General features: G+C 39.4%; 1 protein-coding gene across 1 annotated transcript; it reads right to left on the reverse strand. All coding sequences in view use genetic code 11, as the record gives it.

Moving 5' to 3' along the window:
* Positions 1-715: 715 nt before the first annotated feature.
* EGR_03006 (Cell division protein kinase) lies at positions 716-12,443 on the reverse strand (the record flags this gene model as incomplete). The annotated part of the gene is made up of 10 exons (XM_024492255.1): positions 716-1,285; positions 3,138-3,796; positions 5,114-5,287; positions 5,465-5,537; positions 7,522-7,615; positions 8,361-8,605; positions 9,684-9,746; positions 10,388-10,482; positions 10,796-10,890; positions 12,130-12,443. The coding sequence occupies 10 exons, from the start codon at positions 12,441-12,443 to the stop codon at positions 716-718; spliced, it is 2,382 nt and encodes a 793-aa protein (XP_024353450.1).
* Positions 12,444-19,821: the final 7,378 nt, after the last annotated feature.

Here is a 19,821-nt window from a genome sequence, read left to right on the forward strand (position 1 = left end):
GTTATTGTATATTTGTGTCCGTAATGTTAACCTCCGCATTCCATCGGTTCGTTGAAAATTTAATCCAATCTTATCGTACAGGTGACTGGTTTAGTTGAAATTATTATCTTGACCTAAAACTACCCAGGTGAATTTTTATTAGAGATGTGCATAGTTTGGCCACTAACTGAATGAATGCTGCCACCCAGTATCCGTTTACTGCATCAAATGGCCTACAAACAAAGCAGAATGCCTCTATGGTTCGCAGTACTAACCTCTAAAGTTTTACCGCAGTGGCAAATGGAAATTCATTCTATTTTATTGGATTCTAAAAACCTGTAAATAAACGTCAGAAAGAGCTGGATGATAATCATTGCAACTGGTAGACTACACTCAAAAGTTGTGTATCATTCACTTGAACCCACAGTTAGGCAAAACCATAAAATTTATTGCAAGTTAATGTAAACACATAAATGTACATCCATTGTCGTTGGTCTAATTTCGAATGTATGACCACTTTATTCCATCAAGAACCATTAAAAAAAAATAAGCTTTCGCTATGCTTTGATTTCTGGCCGGTACGCCACATTTTCAGCGTTACCGTTTGGGAACACTTAATTAATCACCGAAAACGAGAAATTTTCAGTCTCATCGAACTATATTTGCAGGATATACACATGTATAAATGACATAATTGCAAACTGCTTTATTGCTGTCGAAAGATAATCGTTATCTTCTATGTTCGCTGACCAGTTGGGAACCCTTGAACCTCCACCTCCTCTCCATACGACCAGACGTAGACACCGGGATAGCGGGCTCGTGATCGTGGCATCCGAAGCATCACCGAAGATGATCCGACTCTCAATTGGTCACCCGTGTGAAAACTGGCACTTCTAGTGACTTCCGCCTCAGAGGTCCCACGAAGTAGTCTATCAGGTCCGTAATGATTACTGAGGAACATGCCACGCTGCTGTTGCTGTCGCTGTAAGTGCTGCGAAGCAAAACTGAAGCTGATGTCGGCCATGGAGTCACCCATTCCCGATACGGTATCTGTGGAAGGGAGCTGAACAGCAGTAGCCGTGTTTGTTGCAGTGGTGCTGTTAATGTTACTGCCAACAGGCTCAACTGGAACATTCCTCGTTGCGCGCGTTTTGTCTTTGACCAAGGTGTAGACAGTCTGTGAGTTGTCACTCATTGAATCGCCTGTCTGCAGGGCAACCGACTTTTGAGCTGGATTGGTAGTTGGTGGATAGACGGTAGCAGAAGGACTAACCAAGGGATAGCCAGGTGGATAAAAGGATTGGGGCTGAATGAAAAAGTGCAAAACTATGATATATTCAAAACGAATAATAGGATCGGTAGATCAAAAAAAGACCACAAAAAAAACTCTGCTGAATACTAGTTTTTACAAATCATAATTTTTCATTGGGTGCTTCAGGCATCGCAACCTCGCTATTCAAAAGTAACTAATTTCTTCTTTTTTTTAGCAGCATATTGCTAAAGTGTTCCAGTGGTTTGAAACCTAAATTTGTCATTTAAAAGAATTTCGCAACCCCTTTACGTGTAGAAGTACATGTGAAAGTGGAATGTGCCTAATCGCGAGCAATTGATCGACCAATTTACCGGTATCAAGGCAAAGAAATCACCATTGAACAGAAAAAAGTCGCATTAACAAATTACGACAAGCTTTACACAAAGATTCGCTAGTATTGTTTCATAAAAAGAATGCTGCATAATACTAAAAATCGGACTTGACGTCTCGAGTCGCTAAAAGTGCATTTAACACCGTGTTGACACAAAATCTTCGTTAGCAATTTTGACGTCCATCTGCTTAAATGGATAGCTATGAAATTACTGATGTCAAGATACTTGAGTGGGGTTCTTTCATCATGGAGACGTTAAATTTATCCTACGACACTTTCTTGGACATATCTGCATGTTTAAGTTATATTCTTGTCTGAACTTCGCCCAATGACAAAGCGTCTTCCTATAATTATCATCACTAAAAGTGCTTTTCTTCTTCTTTTTGGATGAATAGAGCACTACTTAGCTTGACACCGTTTACTTCAACTTAGCCCTAGTTGCAACGCGAATTTGGACGAGCTATTGGTTGATCTACGACCAGCGCATCCGAGAGAAACGCGATTGGGTAGCCGCAGGACTGCGCAGTTAGTATGGCTTTACGTGACAATAAAAAAAACTCCCACATAGTAATTCATGGCAATTCAATCTGAGCCTGTGTAACAGATGTGAGGAGCGAATTATTACAGAGTAGTGAGTGCAAGGGCTGCGAATCTTGCATCAGCGTTCCGAGACTTTTCGCTTCGCTATTTAGATCACGATCTGATGCCACAAACAGGAGACCATGGATTAATGGCAATTTCCAGCGGAGGAAAACGGCATTACTCACTACCGGTTTGCATTAAAGCTAGAGATGAAGCGTTTTGTTGACTACCAACAGTACTGTAGACTTAAAAGAGCATTTAAGAGCACTAAATTGAACTTGCATCTTGATTGCATTACTAGGCTCCAAGTTAGTGTGCTAGTTTGACAGTTAAAAGAACGCAGTCAAGTTTTTTTCTTGCAACTGCCTAAAGCTTCGTTGATTTAGAAATTTGATAACATCTCTATGAATTTAGAGCATGCAATAAAACTAAAAACGTTTCCATGTTAATGGGGCGCGCCGCACAAACTCCAGATGAAACGCAAGCGCACATGGCTGGAATCACAAACCGCGTAAGGCAGTTTATTGAGGCCAAGTGATAAAGATTTGCAAAAAGGCAAAACTTTTCAATCCAATTTAAGGACGAAAACTACTTCCACTCATGTATAACACACAAGATTACGATGAAATATGTACCAAATGTCTCACTACTTTTAAAGTGCTTAGGTTGTCATGATCCAAGTTCACAATTATTAAGAACTCGAGTTTCTTGTAATTATGCCTTCTCACGAATAATTTTGTCCAGAAATGTAGGTTCAAATTTGACTTCATTTACTAAAAAGTCGAATTCAAAATGGAAAAAGTAAGTAGAGTGATGACGGAGTTGCAAGTAAAGGGCAACCCCGAGAGCCATTGCTGTTATTTGAAAGAATGAGTGAAAGATCTTAGCCTAAGCTTCCTAATCTGCTGTCATTTCCGTATTTACAAAACTTACTATCCACGGCACCATCCACACAACATCCGGTGATGTGGTGGGGAATGCAAGCGGCACCGATATTTGTGAAGCATCTGATTTTTCTAAGGTGGGAGTTGTCATGGTACTTGTGTTTGGCGGGACCGGATAAGCAGGTACCCAGGGCGCTAGAATCGGTCGCACTGGAAGGGGAATGAAGGCGGAGGATTGGATGGGTGGGCCCGGGGTCGTGGAGGTGACTGACGAAGGGGACATGTAGGTCGGCAAACAGTAGAAGGGGAGAAACGGCGCTCTTGAGTTTGTTCCAATCTGGGGATGCTGCTGTTGCTGGTGCTGATGCTGTTGATGGGGTGGGAATAATGGATACGGAGGCCATAGCGGCGGTACTGGCGGTGGCGGCGGATGAATCGGATTCGAACATTGAGAGGACGAAGGCTCCTTCTTTCTTTCTTCATCCAGAGAAGTGGTTGGCCGGTCGACCGGAGAGGGAGGGATGCAATTGGGGGAGGTGGAGGAGGAGGACGTGCAGGAGAATGTGTTAGTTGAGCTATCACTTGTCATGTTGGCATTGTCATTGTACGAGAGATGTTTCTGGGATTTCCCTGTATTTCTGATGGAATAGCGTGGCGGGGAGTCCTCGGAGGTCATCCGCAGTCCGGCAATGGTAAAAATAGACATAGCTAAAAGAAATACCTCAATTTATTACTTCATTGAGTTGACTTGGTTTGAGAGCGTTCTTAGAAGCAAGTATCACTTTCGCAAACAATTTCCGCACGTTCGTATTTCAACAATACAAGCCTTGGTACTTGAAATGAGTTTTATCTACAAAGACAATTTATAGAGTCAGGAATCGCTTTAGACTGGACGACACTATCTTAGTTACTCCAAAACGGTTGTAGGAAAATTTAGTAGAGCTACTTGGCCAAGTAGTGAAATAATTTGTTGCCCTCGGATATTAGAAAAAAAAATTGTATAACAGTTGGTCTCTCCTCAAAATCACTAAAATTTCAGCAAGACCTGACATTGACACAATATGCTCCCGTCATGGCTATTCTGTGGTTAATTATTCTGGGAATGCTCCGGAGAAAATTTGATATACGTTTCTTCATCATATGCTTTCTGTAATTTGTTAAGCTATATGGACCTTCTCAGTTAAAGTTTTATTTTTTGATTGTATGTCAGGCATGCAAAGCGAAAAACGTGTATTGGTTTTTAAAAATAACTATAATGTGTACTTTTAAAAATGGTCTAATTAATTCAATCGTTCACATGACTAATCAACCATTTTTGTTGCCATCTTGAGACAGAGACCCTGTACTTAAAAGTGTGCTCCGTTATCTCATACAAAACAGCCATGGAAGTGGGTACTTATTTGAGAGAATATATTTAACCATTTTCAATCATACATTTGCCGAGTGAAAAAAACAGGCATTTATAAAAATGTGGCTAAATTGAGAAACTGTGTAGTTTCAGGTTTTGAAGCCACTTTTAGCAAAATTAATTGGCACTTTTATGGGAGAAAAGTCAAACAATAAACCAACAAACACCGGTGTATTACACTCTGTTGTCCACAATAAGTACTGACTGTGCCTCATCTTTCAAAACTATGTTTGTAATTTAGTGCCCCAATTTGTTAGGATACAAAACTGGGTTGTGTTTCGGAAGAATCCCATAAGAAAGGTGGTATAGTTAAGCAGTCTGGTTATCTGCATGTTGGGGTGTTCGGTCTCGCTGATTAGACGACAAGTGCATAACAAGCGTAAGAAGATGAGAATATGTGGGGCGTGCAAGCAGATGAGCTGTTGTGTAATGATATAAATGCACCCAATTCCAAATTTTGAGAAGGACTATTCAAGCAATATAAAGTACCCTCACCGAAACTGGTGAAAAGTTTTAGAGAGAAGTAACTACTTACGCATGAATCTTATCTCCAAATAAGTAGAGCATTTGAGCATAGCTGAACTGTCACTACGGTCTGATATAATTTAAGGCCTTACTGTCAGGTAGGCAGGCGAGTTGAGCCGTCGGAAGGGAGACGGTGAAGTAGGGATGGCGGAGAGCGGCGCGAGCAGTGATGCGTCGCTCGGGGGGCAATTGGAGGAGGGCAGAGGCGAGGGTGGTGGCATGTGCGATGTGACCGAGGCGCGGTACCACGTGGTTTAGCGGTTTCCCTGCGTGCCACAGCAGCCCACACCCTCCCTTTCCTGGCCATCCTCCGCGTGCTCCGGTGGACAAATGCTGATGCGGCTGCTGTGACCGCGACTGCTGATGATGATGGCCGTGGTGATGTTGATGGTGACGATGCTGGTAAGAATGGTGGTGACGATGATGTCGACGATGCGAGGAACTGCCTAGCAGATTCTTATACTTTGGAAGCTTCGAGACACCGGGCCAAGTCTCCTCCGTAGGTGTACCCATGTACTGCAAGGGGACGGGACATAAACATCAGCAGCTATCGTAGCTAAGTGCACCAAACAAACCAATGGCGGGATTTGTGAATTTGTGTTAAATTACATTAGACACCAATAACGACCCTATAGAAATCCTAATTATACAGTGATTACAAAGAAGCGATTTCATATTATTACAATAATTTGAGTAAGACTATTTTAAGACACTATGCATTACCTCTTCATGCATTTCCTAAATTTTCCAGAAGCTGTATTTCTCAATTTGGGAAGAAAATGCCCCAAGAAATACCGAGATCTGTTTGACTACTTTGTCTATTCAAGACTGCATTTAAAATATTTATAAAATTGGACGAATTATTTGGCCGACCTTCTATGTACTAATCTGTTATCAACACTGTCGTTGGATTTGCGGCAACTCCAATCTACAATTTTCAAAAATGTAACGTAGTGAAAGGACTCGTCCAAAGATTCTACTTTAAAAAAAGAAATAGGGATATTTAAATGAGAACCATATTTTAACAGTCAACAAAAGACTTGATACTTTGGTGCCAGACTTGGAAGTTCTGGTGGTAAATGTAAATGCTTCGTACATCTAGTGAATTGACGGTGGTGAGAGCGTGATAAGGCAGGTATTGGCCGTAAAACGGATGGAAGCGAATGGGAAGAAGCTGAAGGCTAATCAATGAGCACTTAGTGTTCCCCTGTGAAAACTTAAACAAGGCGTTTTACCCATAACCCGCCAACGCTACTGTGGTACCGCGCCTGCATGAGTCACTGGGTGGGGACGTCTGCAAGACCACACCCATGCAGAGCGTCTATTGGATGGGGTCGGACACGCGAAGCGCAGACACCAAATGCCCTTGTCCGCGTGCAGCTGAATTCCCGTACTGATGCACGCTCTCAACGTAGCGAGTTGATTGGGTAAGCGAAGCGGATTACCTTGGATGCCACTCATTAATCGGATTTTTGTGTTCCATCGACTCAGTCAGCAAATTCACTTATTGGAGTGGTACTAATGCTCGCGTTTAAAGCGAAAAAGTTTTCAAATGCTCTCGTGCAAACTTATTCTGGTATTCGATTGCCTCAGATAACAAGATGAACGCGAGTATGTACCTCCATTTGCAAGCTGACATCGAAGCACCTGACAGTTATCGTCATTCAGACGCCAAAAGTTATGGTGGAGGATAGGCGAAATAAATCTCGAAAATTAAGTACTAACGGAAAGTATACCATACTCTGGAAATCTCTGGGACCCACTCGTGGGATGGGCCTTGCAAAACAGATTGACATAAGAACACACGTCACTCGTGGCTTACTGTAGCAGACACATGGGCTAGACCTGACAGTTATTGTATAAATTTTGCAATAAAGAAACTGTTAATTGATGGATCTGTATGGATCCAAATTCCTACAATGAATCCTTCGTGAGGATTAGTTTTGACGAAACACAAGTGTGGAGTAACAGATGTTTATCAAAGTACCTCATGAGGAAACAAAACGATCGCATAAAGAGCAGCTTTACAAGGAGAAAAGTGTCAGGATCTGACATGATCCTTGTGCTTTCGATTCAGTTGAAACATTATAAAGGTTGTCAGCTAAAAAGACTGCTAAGGTAAACCCAAAATCCTTCTCAGTGTACAGTGGCATCATAAAAGCGAAACCAGAGTTAAAGAAAAAAATAATGGTTTAATAAGTATAGATTGGCAACAAATACTGTGATACAAACAAACTAGTCTTAATCGATCCCAAAATCCGTGGTGGAAATAAAATCATAAGTACATATTGTCTAAAAGGAAATAATAGGTATTAAATGAAGTTAAAATAGCGCAATTTCCTGTATCACAGGTAATAGAATTTTTCTTTGAAATTGTGTACACTGAAAATGGTAACAATTTTGTGGTATCTCAACGATACACACATAATGATGATAGGCTAATGCTATAACTCATTGTGAGGAAATAAGAAATGGAAGTGAACGTACTATCGTAACGTACCCTGAAAATCTTGTCCAGTTGATCTACAGCGTCTGCCACACCCGGAAAGGTGGCGTCACCGGAAAGCATCTCCAAAAATATGCACCCGACACCCCTGCAGTGAAAAAGTACGAAGTTGTTACAAACCAAGTCAAACTCCTGATAGTGTAAAATGCAAAGATTTTCTTAAAAACAATAGGCAAAATCTTTTTATGAGGATTTTCGTCTTCTGAAGAACCTATTTTTTTAATTTTGAGGCTAATTACTAGCTCGCGACTGAGCAGATTTAGCAGTAGTTGGATATAAAGTGACGTTTTATTGTAAGAAGACGTTCACAAGCAAATAGTTGGATAAACTTAATTGCAGTGTAAATTGTGACATTGTGAAATCGCGACTTTATTGCTGGAATTACCTGATTCTTGGTTCAAAATAAGATGTCTTTATTACTCCTAGAATACTTATTTACATAAGAGCATAGGTATCTAAACCATATCTCGGAAATTGCAAAGTTGACGTCAACAGTTTGCTTGCTCAAAAACATACTCTTCGTAATCATTTTCCCCTGATAGGTAATGTTTTGAAAGAAGTTTACCTATTTATTGGCAGTAACATTCACAGTGTACCTAGCGGTGAAATAAAATAGGTGTGGTGGCACTGTGACGTTAAACGAATGCTTCCATAATTTGAGCACCCTGCGCCCCTAAAACAATACATTTTATCGCAAAGGCATGAGACCTATTCGTTGCCAATTTTTCACTACCTTATTACCACTGCGTCACGCCATTTGTTAGCTACTATTCGGCATTCTGTGACTAAATGAATGGGAGTAGTATTGTTTATGCGGACAACAGGCTACTTACCACATATCGAGAGAAGCGGTGTAGTTCGTGGAGCCCAATAAAACGTCGGGTGGTCGGTACCAGAGTGTGACAACCTCATGACTGTAGGTATGACTCGGGACTGACTTGGCTCGAGCCAGGCCGAAGTCAGCCAATTTGAGTTCGCCGTTCGCCGACACGAGAATATTCTGGGGCTTTAGGTCACGATGTAGTATTCTACGGTCATGACAGTACGCCAAACCACGCAGTAATTGGTAGAGAAGTAACTGGAAAATGGCATTTAACGTCAATATTAGAATCCAATATTTTACGAAACTCCTATTGACAAATACGTAGGAGCCAACACACACCTGCCCTCGTCATTTGGCCCTTAGGAAAGATAGACTCCAAACAGCATTCGCCAATTTTTCATGGCGCATGACTACTGAAAGCCTTCCTACAGCCAATCAAACTAAAGAAACAAAACTTTTAAAAGCTCTTTTACTGTATTTATACCGAAGTCGTGTATTCACAAACGCTCTGCCATACTAGCTATCTTATGCATTCAAATACGCATATGCTTGCGTAAACCCATTTTACAACACCTTTTACCACTGATTCTTGATTGCTATCCTCATATGGATGCTTTAACAGAGGTCAATTTTGCCAGACTTTAGCAATCAACCATCAATGGGAAATGCAGATCAAGATGTGGTGATGGAATATCAAAACCCTATTAAATTAGCTCATTTATGAAATATGGGCTAAAGAAAAACCATAAAATGGCCATATATTTCCCGAGCTTTTGCTGGTAAAAGTTCCAAGGCACACCGAAAACACAATTTGTAAGGGATGGCAAAATTAATGTTGCGAGTTGCTGTAATGTTTACTTAAATAGAAAAACCGTCCCCACAAGTAAGCTGTTCACTCCTAATTTAAGAACACTAAACTTGGCAGGTATCAACCGATCCCTTTTCTGCTACAGGGGAAGAAAATATTATGCGACGTCACACCTTTTGTGAATCCGACTACCTTAGTCAATTACTTGGAGAGGGAAATCCACAAAAAATAAAAGTAAAAAAACATTGAGTGAACAAGATGGAATGCTAATGGAAAGTATGTCTGCCTCATAGAATGCTGAAGTAGATAAATATAGAAATATTAGTATTTGTTAAAGTCTATAAGGCATAGCTCGAACGAACGTAAATGAAGTAGTTTATATGATTTTGATTTGAGATTAATGCCTTCCCTTTAATGTGGAAGGACGATGTTCTGTACTTCGTTTCTAACTTTTACAAAAACTGACTGCTGGCAGTCTATTTTATTTAATTTTACAGCAGCAAGTGTTATACAATCAACTCTTACCTGTACATTTTGGGGTTTGAGACCTTTAGGATTTTTCTCCATCAATCGACTCAAATCAGAATCCTATGCGGTTTAACAATAGATAAGGTGAATAATGTGATACTTCCATGGATATCCATGTTGATAGTTTAAATGTTTGTATAAATGCTCGAAAGAAAGAGCCACAAACTCTTAGTTTTCCAAAACTGACCAATTAATTAAGTCCGACGGAGGTACGGACACTTATACCAAAGGACCCCAATGGTGATTACCACTTTGTTGTGCATAAGCAAAATACCAACTCTTTTAATAACCAAATAAAATGAGTAAAGACTCCTTCAAGCATCACAGCCAGTAAAACGACTGAACCTTTTATATAGACGGCTTCTAAGAGTTCATACAAAGCGAAGGCATTCACACACTTTCCCTTAAAGTTGTGCCGGCCTATTTAAATCATGGCATCATATGCAATAAAAATCTCGTAGTTTTGAGGTAAAATTTGTTTACAAAACAATCACTTATCAAAATATATAAAATGCACAATAAAATTATGGCCTTAGGACAAGGTCAAACCATAATTAAGATTGTTTCACCGAAATTTGTTATTTTAAATCGTTGAGACAATAATTTGGAGAGGAGTTCATCTTAACTCGGTGGATGCTTGCCGAGTGTTGATGCCGAATACATTACAAATATAAAATGAGGCTTTACGATTGTAAACATACCACGTATTCAAAGACGAAATTGAGAGTGAGTTTTGTATGTACAATGTCGTGAAGAGTGACAATGTTTGCATGACGCAGGGACTTCAGTAATGAGGCTAGAAACAAAAAATGGGTCCGTTGCAGTGAGGAATCAACGCTCATCGACGCATTATTTGGTCGTCAAAATTGTGGAGGCTTCCGACTAACAGGATGAATTCATGAAAGGCATATAGAATAAAGGCAGGCGATTTGTCAGAGTACTTTGGATAAAATGAAGTATTTTAGTCTGGCTTCCAACCTGCCACATATTTCAAAAGGCCTCGTTTGAAGGTTTAATTATAAGCACTCTTTAAATTGTTTTGACGCCCTTAAGGAGGTACGCAACTACTACATGCATTAAAAGTTATGTCGATACATGTATTCGAATACCACCCAGGACTTTACCTTCTCTGATGGCCGTAAAAGGGAGTCCTTCCTCTTGATTAATCCGAATTTCCTTAACAGCGACCACACGATTGGTGAGACTATGATGTGGGAGAAAGTGTGTCAATAAAAATTCAGTTCATAGTCGACACTGTACACAGTAGCGAACTTTACAGGTTCTATCGAGTGACTACCAATATCTAATTTGTTACAAAAACATAATGCTTTAAGCCAACTCCCGATCCAAAGCCTTCACTGGCTCTCAACCACCGTACCTTTGGAGATTTTGAAGGAGCCGGTGAATATTTGGCTAATGAAAGTTTTGATGTCACCGTTATCTCAGGAATAGACACATCTGCATTCACAAGCTAATGCTATTGCATATTTCGGTGAGAGCAATTAGCATAATGGCAGGTGCTGCCTAAACATTTGTGTCCTCGGACACTTGGACAGCTCAAAAATAACTTCAAAAGAAAGTATGATGACTAACACATTTGGAATAATTTAAAATGGGTTTCTATCACGACGATGAGTGCATACACTTAAAGCTATGCTGCAGATAGCCCCATTAAAGGTGAACCATTGTTGAAGGCGGATGTTAAAATTCGTTAGTGCGTTGTTGTCGTCATTTATCGACTAATTGAACAGCACACTTCGATGTTCACAACACCGTTATAGTGAGTAGCATACCTTCTGGTATGTTATATTTGAGTACATAATAGAAGCATATCCAGTTACCTTTTTATAATAAGCCAATCTACTTATTGTCAATTTTAAGTAAACTTGATGAACTATTTTTAGTTTGAATCCCAAAGGTGACCCTGAGTATGCAGAGGCGTCAATCCATGCCATTGTAAGAAGGAATTCATGTTTATGATACAGGGTATTGATACATAACAGATAGTCCATTCTCTTCGTCGAAGCATACGTTTAGTTGCATTCGGAATAGTGCACTTCGTTATCTATTACAGCAGCTTAGCAGATCAAAAACGATCAAGTCCAACCATACTATTCAGGTTCTAGGGTTTTAAAGATGTTCCTAACTTGGATAAGTTGCTAAACTCATATCATGGCTTATCAGTTACGATTTATAAGACATTCGCACATTTATTAGCCTCTACTCGTTGAGTATTTTATTACTCGGAGTTACCTAGATAAGTATTTTGGGAATGAATATCATCCTTTTTGTTGGCTTTTTGTTATTCAATTAATTCCCCTTCGAAACAGTATGAAATAAGTAGGTTAGCTTAACTACGTAAAATTTATGATTTTTTGTGGAGAGGAAAACTAAGTAGTTGGCTTGATAGGGCTAGGAAGTGTGGTCAGTCGTATCGACCTACTGAGAATATCCGCGATAGACAGTGGCGTAAGAACCCTCGCCGAGCACCTCCAACTTCTTGTAGGACTCAATGGCGCCAAACGACTCGATTCCTGCCACGGCGGACCGTGCAGCGGAGGAGCCGCGCGAGCGCCACGTCGCTCCAGAGCGACAGGAAATGCCGCTGTCGTCGCCTGCGCGACCAACGCTATCCACTCCTCCGCCCTCCCCCGCAGTCCTCGCCTCTGCCTCCGTCTCCGTCCCCGCCACGGTCGACGAGAAACCTGTTGTGTCTGCGGCTCCGAAACCTGCCGCCACACACAGCGCACTTAACATGTGCTATTTGGTTCAGGTTGCGCATGAATTTCTATGCTGATGTTTAGATCTATGTATATGCTGAGAGGTACGGGCAGTAAATATCGATACAGTGGGTCTATACACAAAAGCTTAAAACCATGTCTTTTAAATGACTCCTATTTATGAAATTTTGACCGGCCGCATGGCATTGGTTTTCTCCCTGCTTGTAGCACATAGATTTTCAGATAGTGCTGTAATAAATGTTATATTCTCTTGGCAATCCAACAGCACAGAGCTCCCTCGATTTGTTTTCAAACTTGTTGAGCGTTGTGCATCGATGAGCTGAGATTTCATTTTATCTCAAAATACTAACGGAAGTGCAGATTATTTGTCTTAAGCATCGTGAAGTTGATGGTCGACATTCCCAAAGTGCGCCCTTTACTATGTCATCTTCCAGAATAGATAATTCAGTAGTCATTATACAGGTATATATAATTCAACTATCACTAATTATACGCGGTACGCAATACAAATGTGGGAGTAGTAAAGCTCGGGATAACATTTCATAGCATTTAGCACGGTCAAAATCTACGCGATAGTTCAAATTTGCTAGAGCGCTTATTCTAGAATAAGTCTGCGTTCCTTACCAATAGTGTACGACATCAAAATTAGACAATTTATACATTACGCCTGAGCATAGTTTGAATTTGGCTGCAACATATTTTAACCTCCCAACTAAAAACTTACCATCTATTATGTTGACTCACATGCAAATACGACAAGGCTGAGGAATGCAAAATGAAATGGGAATCATCTTCTGAATAAACTAATTACGAACAGCAAAATACATATTTACTGAATTCTCATTACCACAGAGAAGGTGTTGGAAATTGAAGCTGAGCTAAGTTTCCCATAGCATTATCATCATTTTCCTAGCTGTCTCTTGTAACTGTATTCTTCCACAAGCTAAACAGTAAAGAGGTGGTTGAAGGCTTAGTGGGTGGATGTAAATTTAAGTCAGAGAAATGCAATTATCAGCGCAATCTTTCTTTTAGCTATCATCGCAGCTGACCATATGCAAACAATCCTCACGCTAAACAGATTTTTCAAGCGCCTTAAGTGAATCGGGATTAGGTGATCAAACACAAAAAACCTAATAGCTTTAAACTTTTCAACAGTTTAATGAGGTGGGATTTTATAGTGTTGGGTTAATTATTTACTTGTTATCTAGAATAACCGAAATGGACCTATCCACCGCGCAAGCACTTTCAGGAAGTTTGCTTATTTTAAAACTGCTACCAAGTAATGAACTTGTGCAACTGTTTAGGGAGCAATCTTTGTCCAAACCAGATAGCCTGCAGTAAAATGTAATTGAATTTATAAGCGAACTATTGTGTTATAACTACTGATTTTGCCTCAAAAAGGCTGCTCTTTTTGTTAATTGCTAAAAATGCTTAAGTTGCGAGGGTGGCGTGAGTCGATTGACTTTATGGTAAAAATAAAGCGTTCAGGAAATACAAGTACGCGGAGTGCTTACGGATTAGGCAAAGACCTATTTGTTAACTTGACAACATTATGGAAATGCATAGAGTGAAGCCGATTTTAGTATGTTGAAGTTTTGTGCATTGGTAGAAGGGTTTTTAGAGTTACTAAGACAATTATTTTATCATTTGCATTTAATGGCCTGTTGATGAGTCAGTCAATGGGAATACAGAAGTGATCAACTGAGTTTCTTGGTGAAGCTACTGAGAACAGTTTTTTTCCAAAGATTTATCCGTCTGCTTAGTATTCATACACACTGACAATACATTGTGGCGTTTATGGGAGTTTAAGTAAAGAAACCTCGAAAAGGTTATTAAGGACTTTAATAGTTCTGAAATACACATTGAGCCGTCCCTTAACAGACCATCAATGCAAGAAAAGGGCCATCACAAATTTTTTTATTCTCTTTCCTCTGAAAACGGTTAAAAAAGTGCTTTGGCTAGAGTAAGCGTTCCGACAATAATAACGGTACTCAAAATGTGAAAGAGCGTAAGGACCAGTGAGTTCGTCTGCCAACAGGCCAGTTGCCATTGCCTGTGGATGTATCAAGTAAATTGAAATAAAAATAGCATCTCAGATAAAAGGTTTCTAATTTGGCTAGAAGGCGAAAAACGTATTGATACGAGAACTTCGTAATTAGCAAAAATTGAAAAAAGACAGTTTAGTGCACAGAATAGGGAACCACAATATAAGGCCTCAATAAATGAAAGTTCTTTGGTATGAGAAACTTGGTTGCCTTTTCACGGGAAAAGGGGTAGTTTAATTGGGAAAATTATTGATGAATTTCAATTTACTAAGAAGACGTAAATCGCCTAAAGCTTTGCAGCCACCCAAAATTTTAACAGTGTCACATCAAATGCGAAAGCGTTCGTGTTTTCTCCTAAGTACGCGTGTTGGCTGCCTAGGCACTTTTCATCGTTAGGTGAGAGTCGGTGAGGTCCTCTTAATTTTTAATTTTCGACGCTATACAAGCTCGTGATAGAGTGAGATGTAACAAACACTAATGCTTATTATTTAATGTCTAACCAGAAAAAGCACGTTCCACCGGACTGAACCATAATGCGGCCCATATTTCTCTTCATTGTTGAAAGTAAGACATCTATACCATAGTCTTCGGAGAAAACGAGGCCAATGCGGGAGAACGTGACCAAATTAGTAACTTTGGGAAGATGAAAAATAGTCTCATTCAGACCCGTGTACCAGTAAGGACTTTTCTAAAGCTTCAAAAATCTATCTGATCATTTCAAATGAAGGCCAGCAGGGACAGACATTCGTTATGTGCGCCCAAAAAACATGTTTTTTCAGGTCATGTTTTCAAAGGCGACATTAGTAAAATTTTTACGAAGTGCTTGGAGTACATTTTACTGACGAGTTCACTTTGAACTCTTTAATCTCATAATCTGGCATAACTATGGGCTGAACACTGAGTGAATTGTTTGATTCATCCGACGCTAGAAGTGGAAAAAAGGATTTTTCATCTGCAGTTGCATGTAAATTTGCTGGCAAAAACACTCGGCCCATAAGCACATGCTCAACTCGTAAATTTCGGTGGACAGATCTCCAGTAATCATAGTGGTCTAAACAAAGCAATAACGCTATATCTTTCAAAAAGAATAGCTACAAATATGTAGTAAATTACTGCTTTTGTATAAAAGATTGTGCTCTCATGGATAAACATTTATTAACCAATTTTATAGTGGAATTTCTTCAAATTTAAACTAGGCAAAATCTGAATTCAATAGTGGAATAAGATATTCTTTTAAAAAGTATTTCGGCATTTTGCCCGCGTTTTAGTATCTTTGCATAGTCAATGGGCCAAAAGTAAGTAAAGTTTAAAGAAAACATGTTACTAACGATTTTTAATTTGCACTCGAATAAGCATATAGAATCACTACCTGTTTTTAAATTAGGTAAGCATATGTGCGAATGTAGAAGAAGGTAATTGAGTCCTTCAAAAAAAAATAAAGTAGTGATCCGCACAAAATTAGCAAGGGAAGAAAAATCATCATGTTTTGGATTGGCCAATCGCAATGAGTGACTTATTTCCTGCGCTTAAATTTACAGCTCAATACGATCTATTCCGTGATCGACTACAACATCGGTTGAATCCTTTGAAAATTTATTGTTTGTGCAAATCAAAGACGGGTGTTACCTTCTGATCTAGGTCTTTCCTGGCTGCGAGATTTAGGGTGTTTTCCACAGCCAAAATTCTGTTTTCGTGCTCCAGTCAGCTCGTAGTGTGATGACGATGCTTGAATCCCCTCTACCTTGTTTGATCGTTGAATTCTCGTGGCCTCTTTTTTCTGTCTTAGGCGCATCTGAAAGGCTCCACTTTTCACTTGTTTTAGTGTAGTTCCCCTGAATTACAGTAGAGTTGGACAGTTAAAAATCATCAGAGGGATTAGAAATTATCAAACACTAAGGTATCTCCAATACGTTCTGTAAAAATGGCAAAATAACTAGTGATAGAACGACACGAAATATGATGTGATATGGTTGTTGGTGTGGGTTCTCCAAATTCGTGTAAGTCGCATGTATGAAGATGCGAGGCTACCTGGCAAACTTGTGCTAAAAGGAATCCATTCGCAATGAAATTGACACCTTTTTACATGTGAAAGAACACGTTACTGCAGCATCTCACTTAATTTAAACGACTACTTCATTTAGTGGATCTTACTCAATAAAATGTAATTCTTAGAACATGGTGGTCCAGTCATACATTCTACCTTCAAAAACATTCTAATTGTTTACTAAATTACTCGTGTTCCGTGTAAAAAGGCTCAGAGAAGTCGTATTTTGGAGGCAGTGAATGCAAAACATAGGTATGTATATTTACAACCACCCAATTAACATTACTTTTGGTACATAAATCCCTCAAGTAGGGAAAATCTTTACGAAAAGGCGGTTCTAACAATGTTCAAGTGCTACCGTTTTGTAACTTAATGATGTTAGAGAGTGCATTAACCCAACGAAGCTAAAGCCGTGTGATTTCCTTCTTAGTTCGGTACACTGTACCTCAGTCAAACACTTCAAAGGATTATGCAGATCCAAACTGTTACAAGTCAACGCAGAGCCAGTCTTTATTGGTGGGCGTGCGTCTCAACGAGTCTACGAATCACGGCTTGCCCCGCCACTCTTGCAAATCGGCATTTGCGAGTGACTCTGAGCAATGAGGATCGCGGATACAATTTCCGTCGAACTGGTCCGGTTAAGAAAATTACTTTTCACACCAACTTATTGTTTCCCTGCATCAACAACCATTTTAAAATTTACCACTACTTTAAGTCTACTTGGCATTTGCATCTACTTTCCAACACAAGAGGCCGATAATGGACCTATCCAGCATCACATTAATTACCTATTTTCAGTACAAAAATAAGATGTGATAGAATCACTTTTCTTGAAACAAATTGGGATACGTTTCTGATAGAGACCACACGCTTGTGGACCCACCATGGTGTTTCGTTACGTGAATCATGGTCATTTTTCCACTCTATATTTTTATTTGTCAGACAAGTCGACATTTTGCTTTTGAGCTTGGCACACAGTGACTTTATGCTTACGACCTTAAATCACGGAGTTTTTATTTGCCAAAAATCGACCTGAAGTGAATGAAATTTCATATCATAATACAGTAAACACAAATACTTGAAAAGGGGATTTGTGTCCATCGATCAACGTGCCCCTTCCTCTAAGACAAAAGCCTACCATATACAAATCCAGTGTATCGCATACTGAGTCTTGCAATGGTCGTAAATATACCACAGTCGTTAGAGCTACCAGTAGCAGATCTTTTGAGCTAAACACTTACTATCTGCTGCTGCATGTCTTAAAACGACTACACAATAATATAAAAGGGGTATAGTGAGTTTGACTTATAAGAAACTTATGTATGAAAAGTAGCAATAATGGTTAGGGTAAGGAATCTTCGAATAAGCAGAGTTGTTGACTCACGAGCGCAACATTTCACAAATACAAATTTCCGCTGAGTTCTGATAAAAGGCCATAGATATAGAAAAAAAACTTGCCATTTCGGCTATAGGGGGCTGAAATTAACACTGCTATATAATCATTGACTAGAAGAAAAACTGCTCCACCTTCTAGAAGTCTCGTAAAAAGTAGACTTAAGTAATATTTAAGCGTTCAAAAAAATATACTAAAATTATGTGGACTACTTCGTGTGTGACGGAAAGAGTTGCTATCAGTACTTTGTAATTTGGATAGTTCAAAACGCATGTAGGTCTCTGCTGTGCATAAAAATATACCAGCCGCAGCGTTTATCAATTCTCTCTTTACGATGTACCAATGGCACTCTCTCTCAAATGGACCCAGAATTTTGTATCAAGTGGTTGGAATTCCTACCTATGACAGCAAAAAGTACTTATGACCCGCGTCAGTTCACGACCTTGAAATAAGTCTACAATTCACAGATGTAGTTGATAAATGGGAATACAAAGATTATGTTTAAGTGAAGAAGAGGCTAACACAAACACTTTATGCAAACAAGACCAAGTAGGCCGACCAAAAAAACTTGTTGCCTTTATAAGCAATACTATTGTTATGCTGTTTCATTGACAGAGGATACATCAAAATGATCAGTGCTACACATTTACCCCATCCCGAATGGAAAAGGCGCTCATTATATATTGTCATTTTTCTTGATTGAAATAATCATACGACAATAATCATTCCACTATCCCACCTTTGTGACCAAAAAATATCTTTATGGTAAAAGGCAGAGCTGTTGATTAAGTGATGAGTGACATCCACAGCTCTGTGCTACCTCAAATGGATTACCGATGACCATGAAATGAGTACATGTTTCAGCACTTGCTTAAACGTCGACCCGTCTGAAAATGCATAACTGCACCAATTAAACGTCAGGTACTGCCATAAATTAAGAGAAGCTGACACAGACCGACGCTAATACAAATGCGCAGTACGAAAAAGGTAGGTACGGGAAAGAGATGATGTAAAGTGCAATGCGCTTCAGAATGGGTGTTCTTTGTGTCTGTTTTTCGCGAAAGTGAGGGTAATTAATGTCAGTCCTGAAACAAATAAATGAATTCGGAAAAATTACGCAGCACAGTTTTTATTCACTTTAACTATCTTAACAGGAGATAATTCCAGCATCCACCGGTGCAAGAAACTAAAACTGTGTAGCCATTGCTATTCAATTCCATTGGATTTTGCTAATCGGAGTTTTGTCTGTAACGCAAATAATAAAGGGTATCTTTTATTACCACACTTATTTTGAGAATATTTTATTACAGAAGTTACGCTTCCACTTTAGATAGTGTATAATGCCACTGATATCAACGAATAGACCAGATGCAAGTGTTTGAAGAAAGGCTTTGCATCAGGGATTTAAGAAAGAGCAAGCACAAAAGCCTTCAAAAGTACTAATGTCACCTTGCTGTTATCAATGCCAGGCGCACACAATGGCGTACACCCGTGACGCCAATCAATGCGTTCTCTACAAAGTTGTCTCGAGTACAATTGATGCGAAAATGAATCGGACAAATGTCTTTGATTTTAGTATTGCGAAAGTTTATATTGAAAGTATTGTTTTATCAAACAACATAGTCATGATCACCAAATTAGAATAGACGGCATTAGAGGCTATTCACCATAATCTCATATCAACACTGCTTTTATCATCGTGACAGATTTATCAACCTTCCAGATTTTGCCATATCTGTGATTTGTTGGGAGCTATTTCAAAGGTTCGTGAAAGAAGGCTTTTTGAAGTCACTGCAGTGAAATAGTACTGTCAATGTATAAGTAGAAGACGTCTCACGTTGTTATACATCGAATCTGTTGAAATACATGTGTACATATGCACAAATCAGGCGTTGAATAATTGGCCGAGAAC

Source organism: Echinococcus granulosus (genome assembly GCF_000524195.1).
Source record: "Echinococcus granulosus chromosome Unknown EG_S00014, whole genome shotgun sequence".
In the NCBI taxonomy this organism is placed as follows: domain Eukaryota; kingdom Metazoa; phylum Platyhelminthes; class Cestoda; order Cyclophyllidea; family Taeniidae; genus Echinococcus; species Echinococcus granulosus.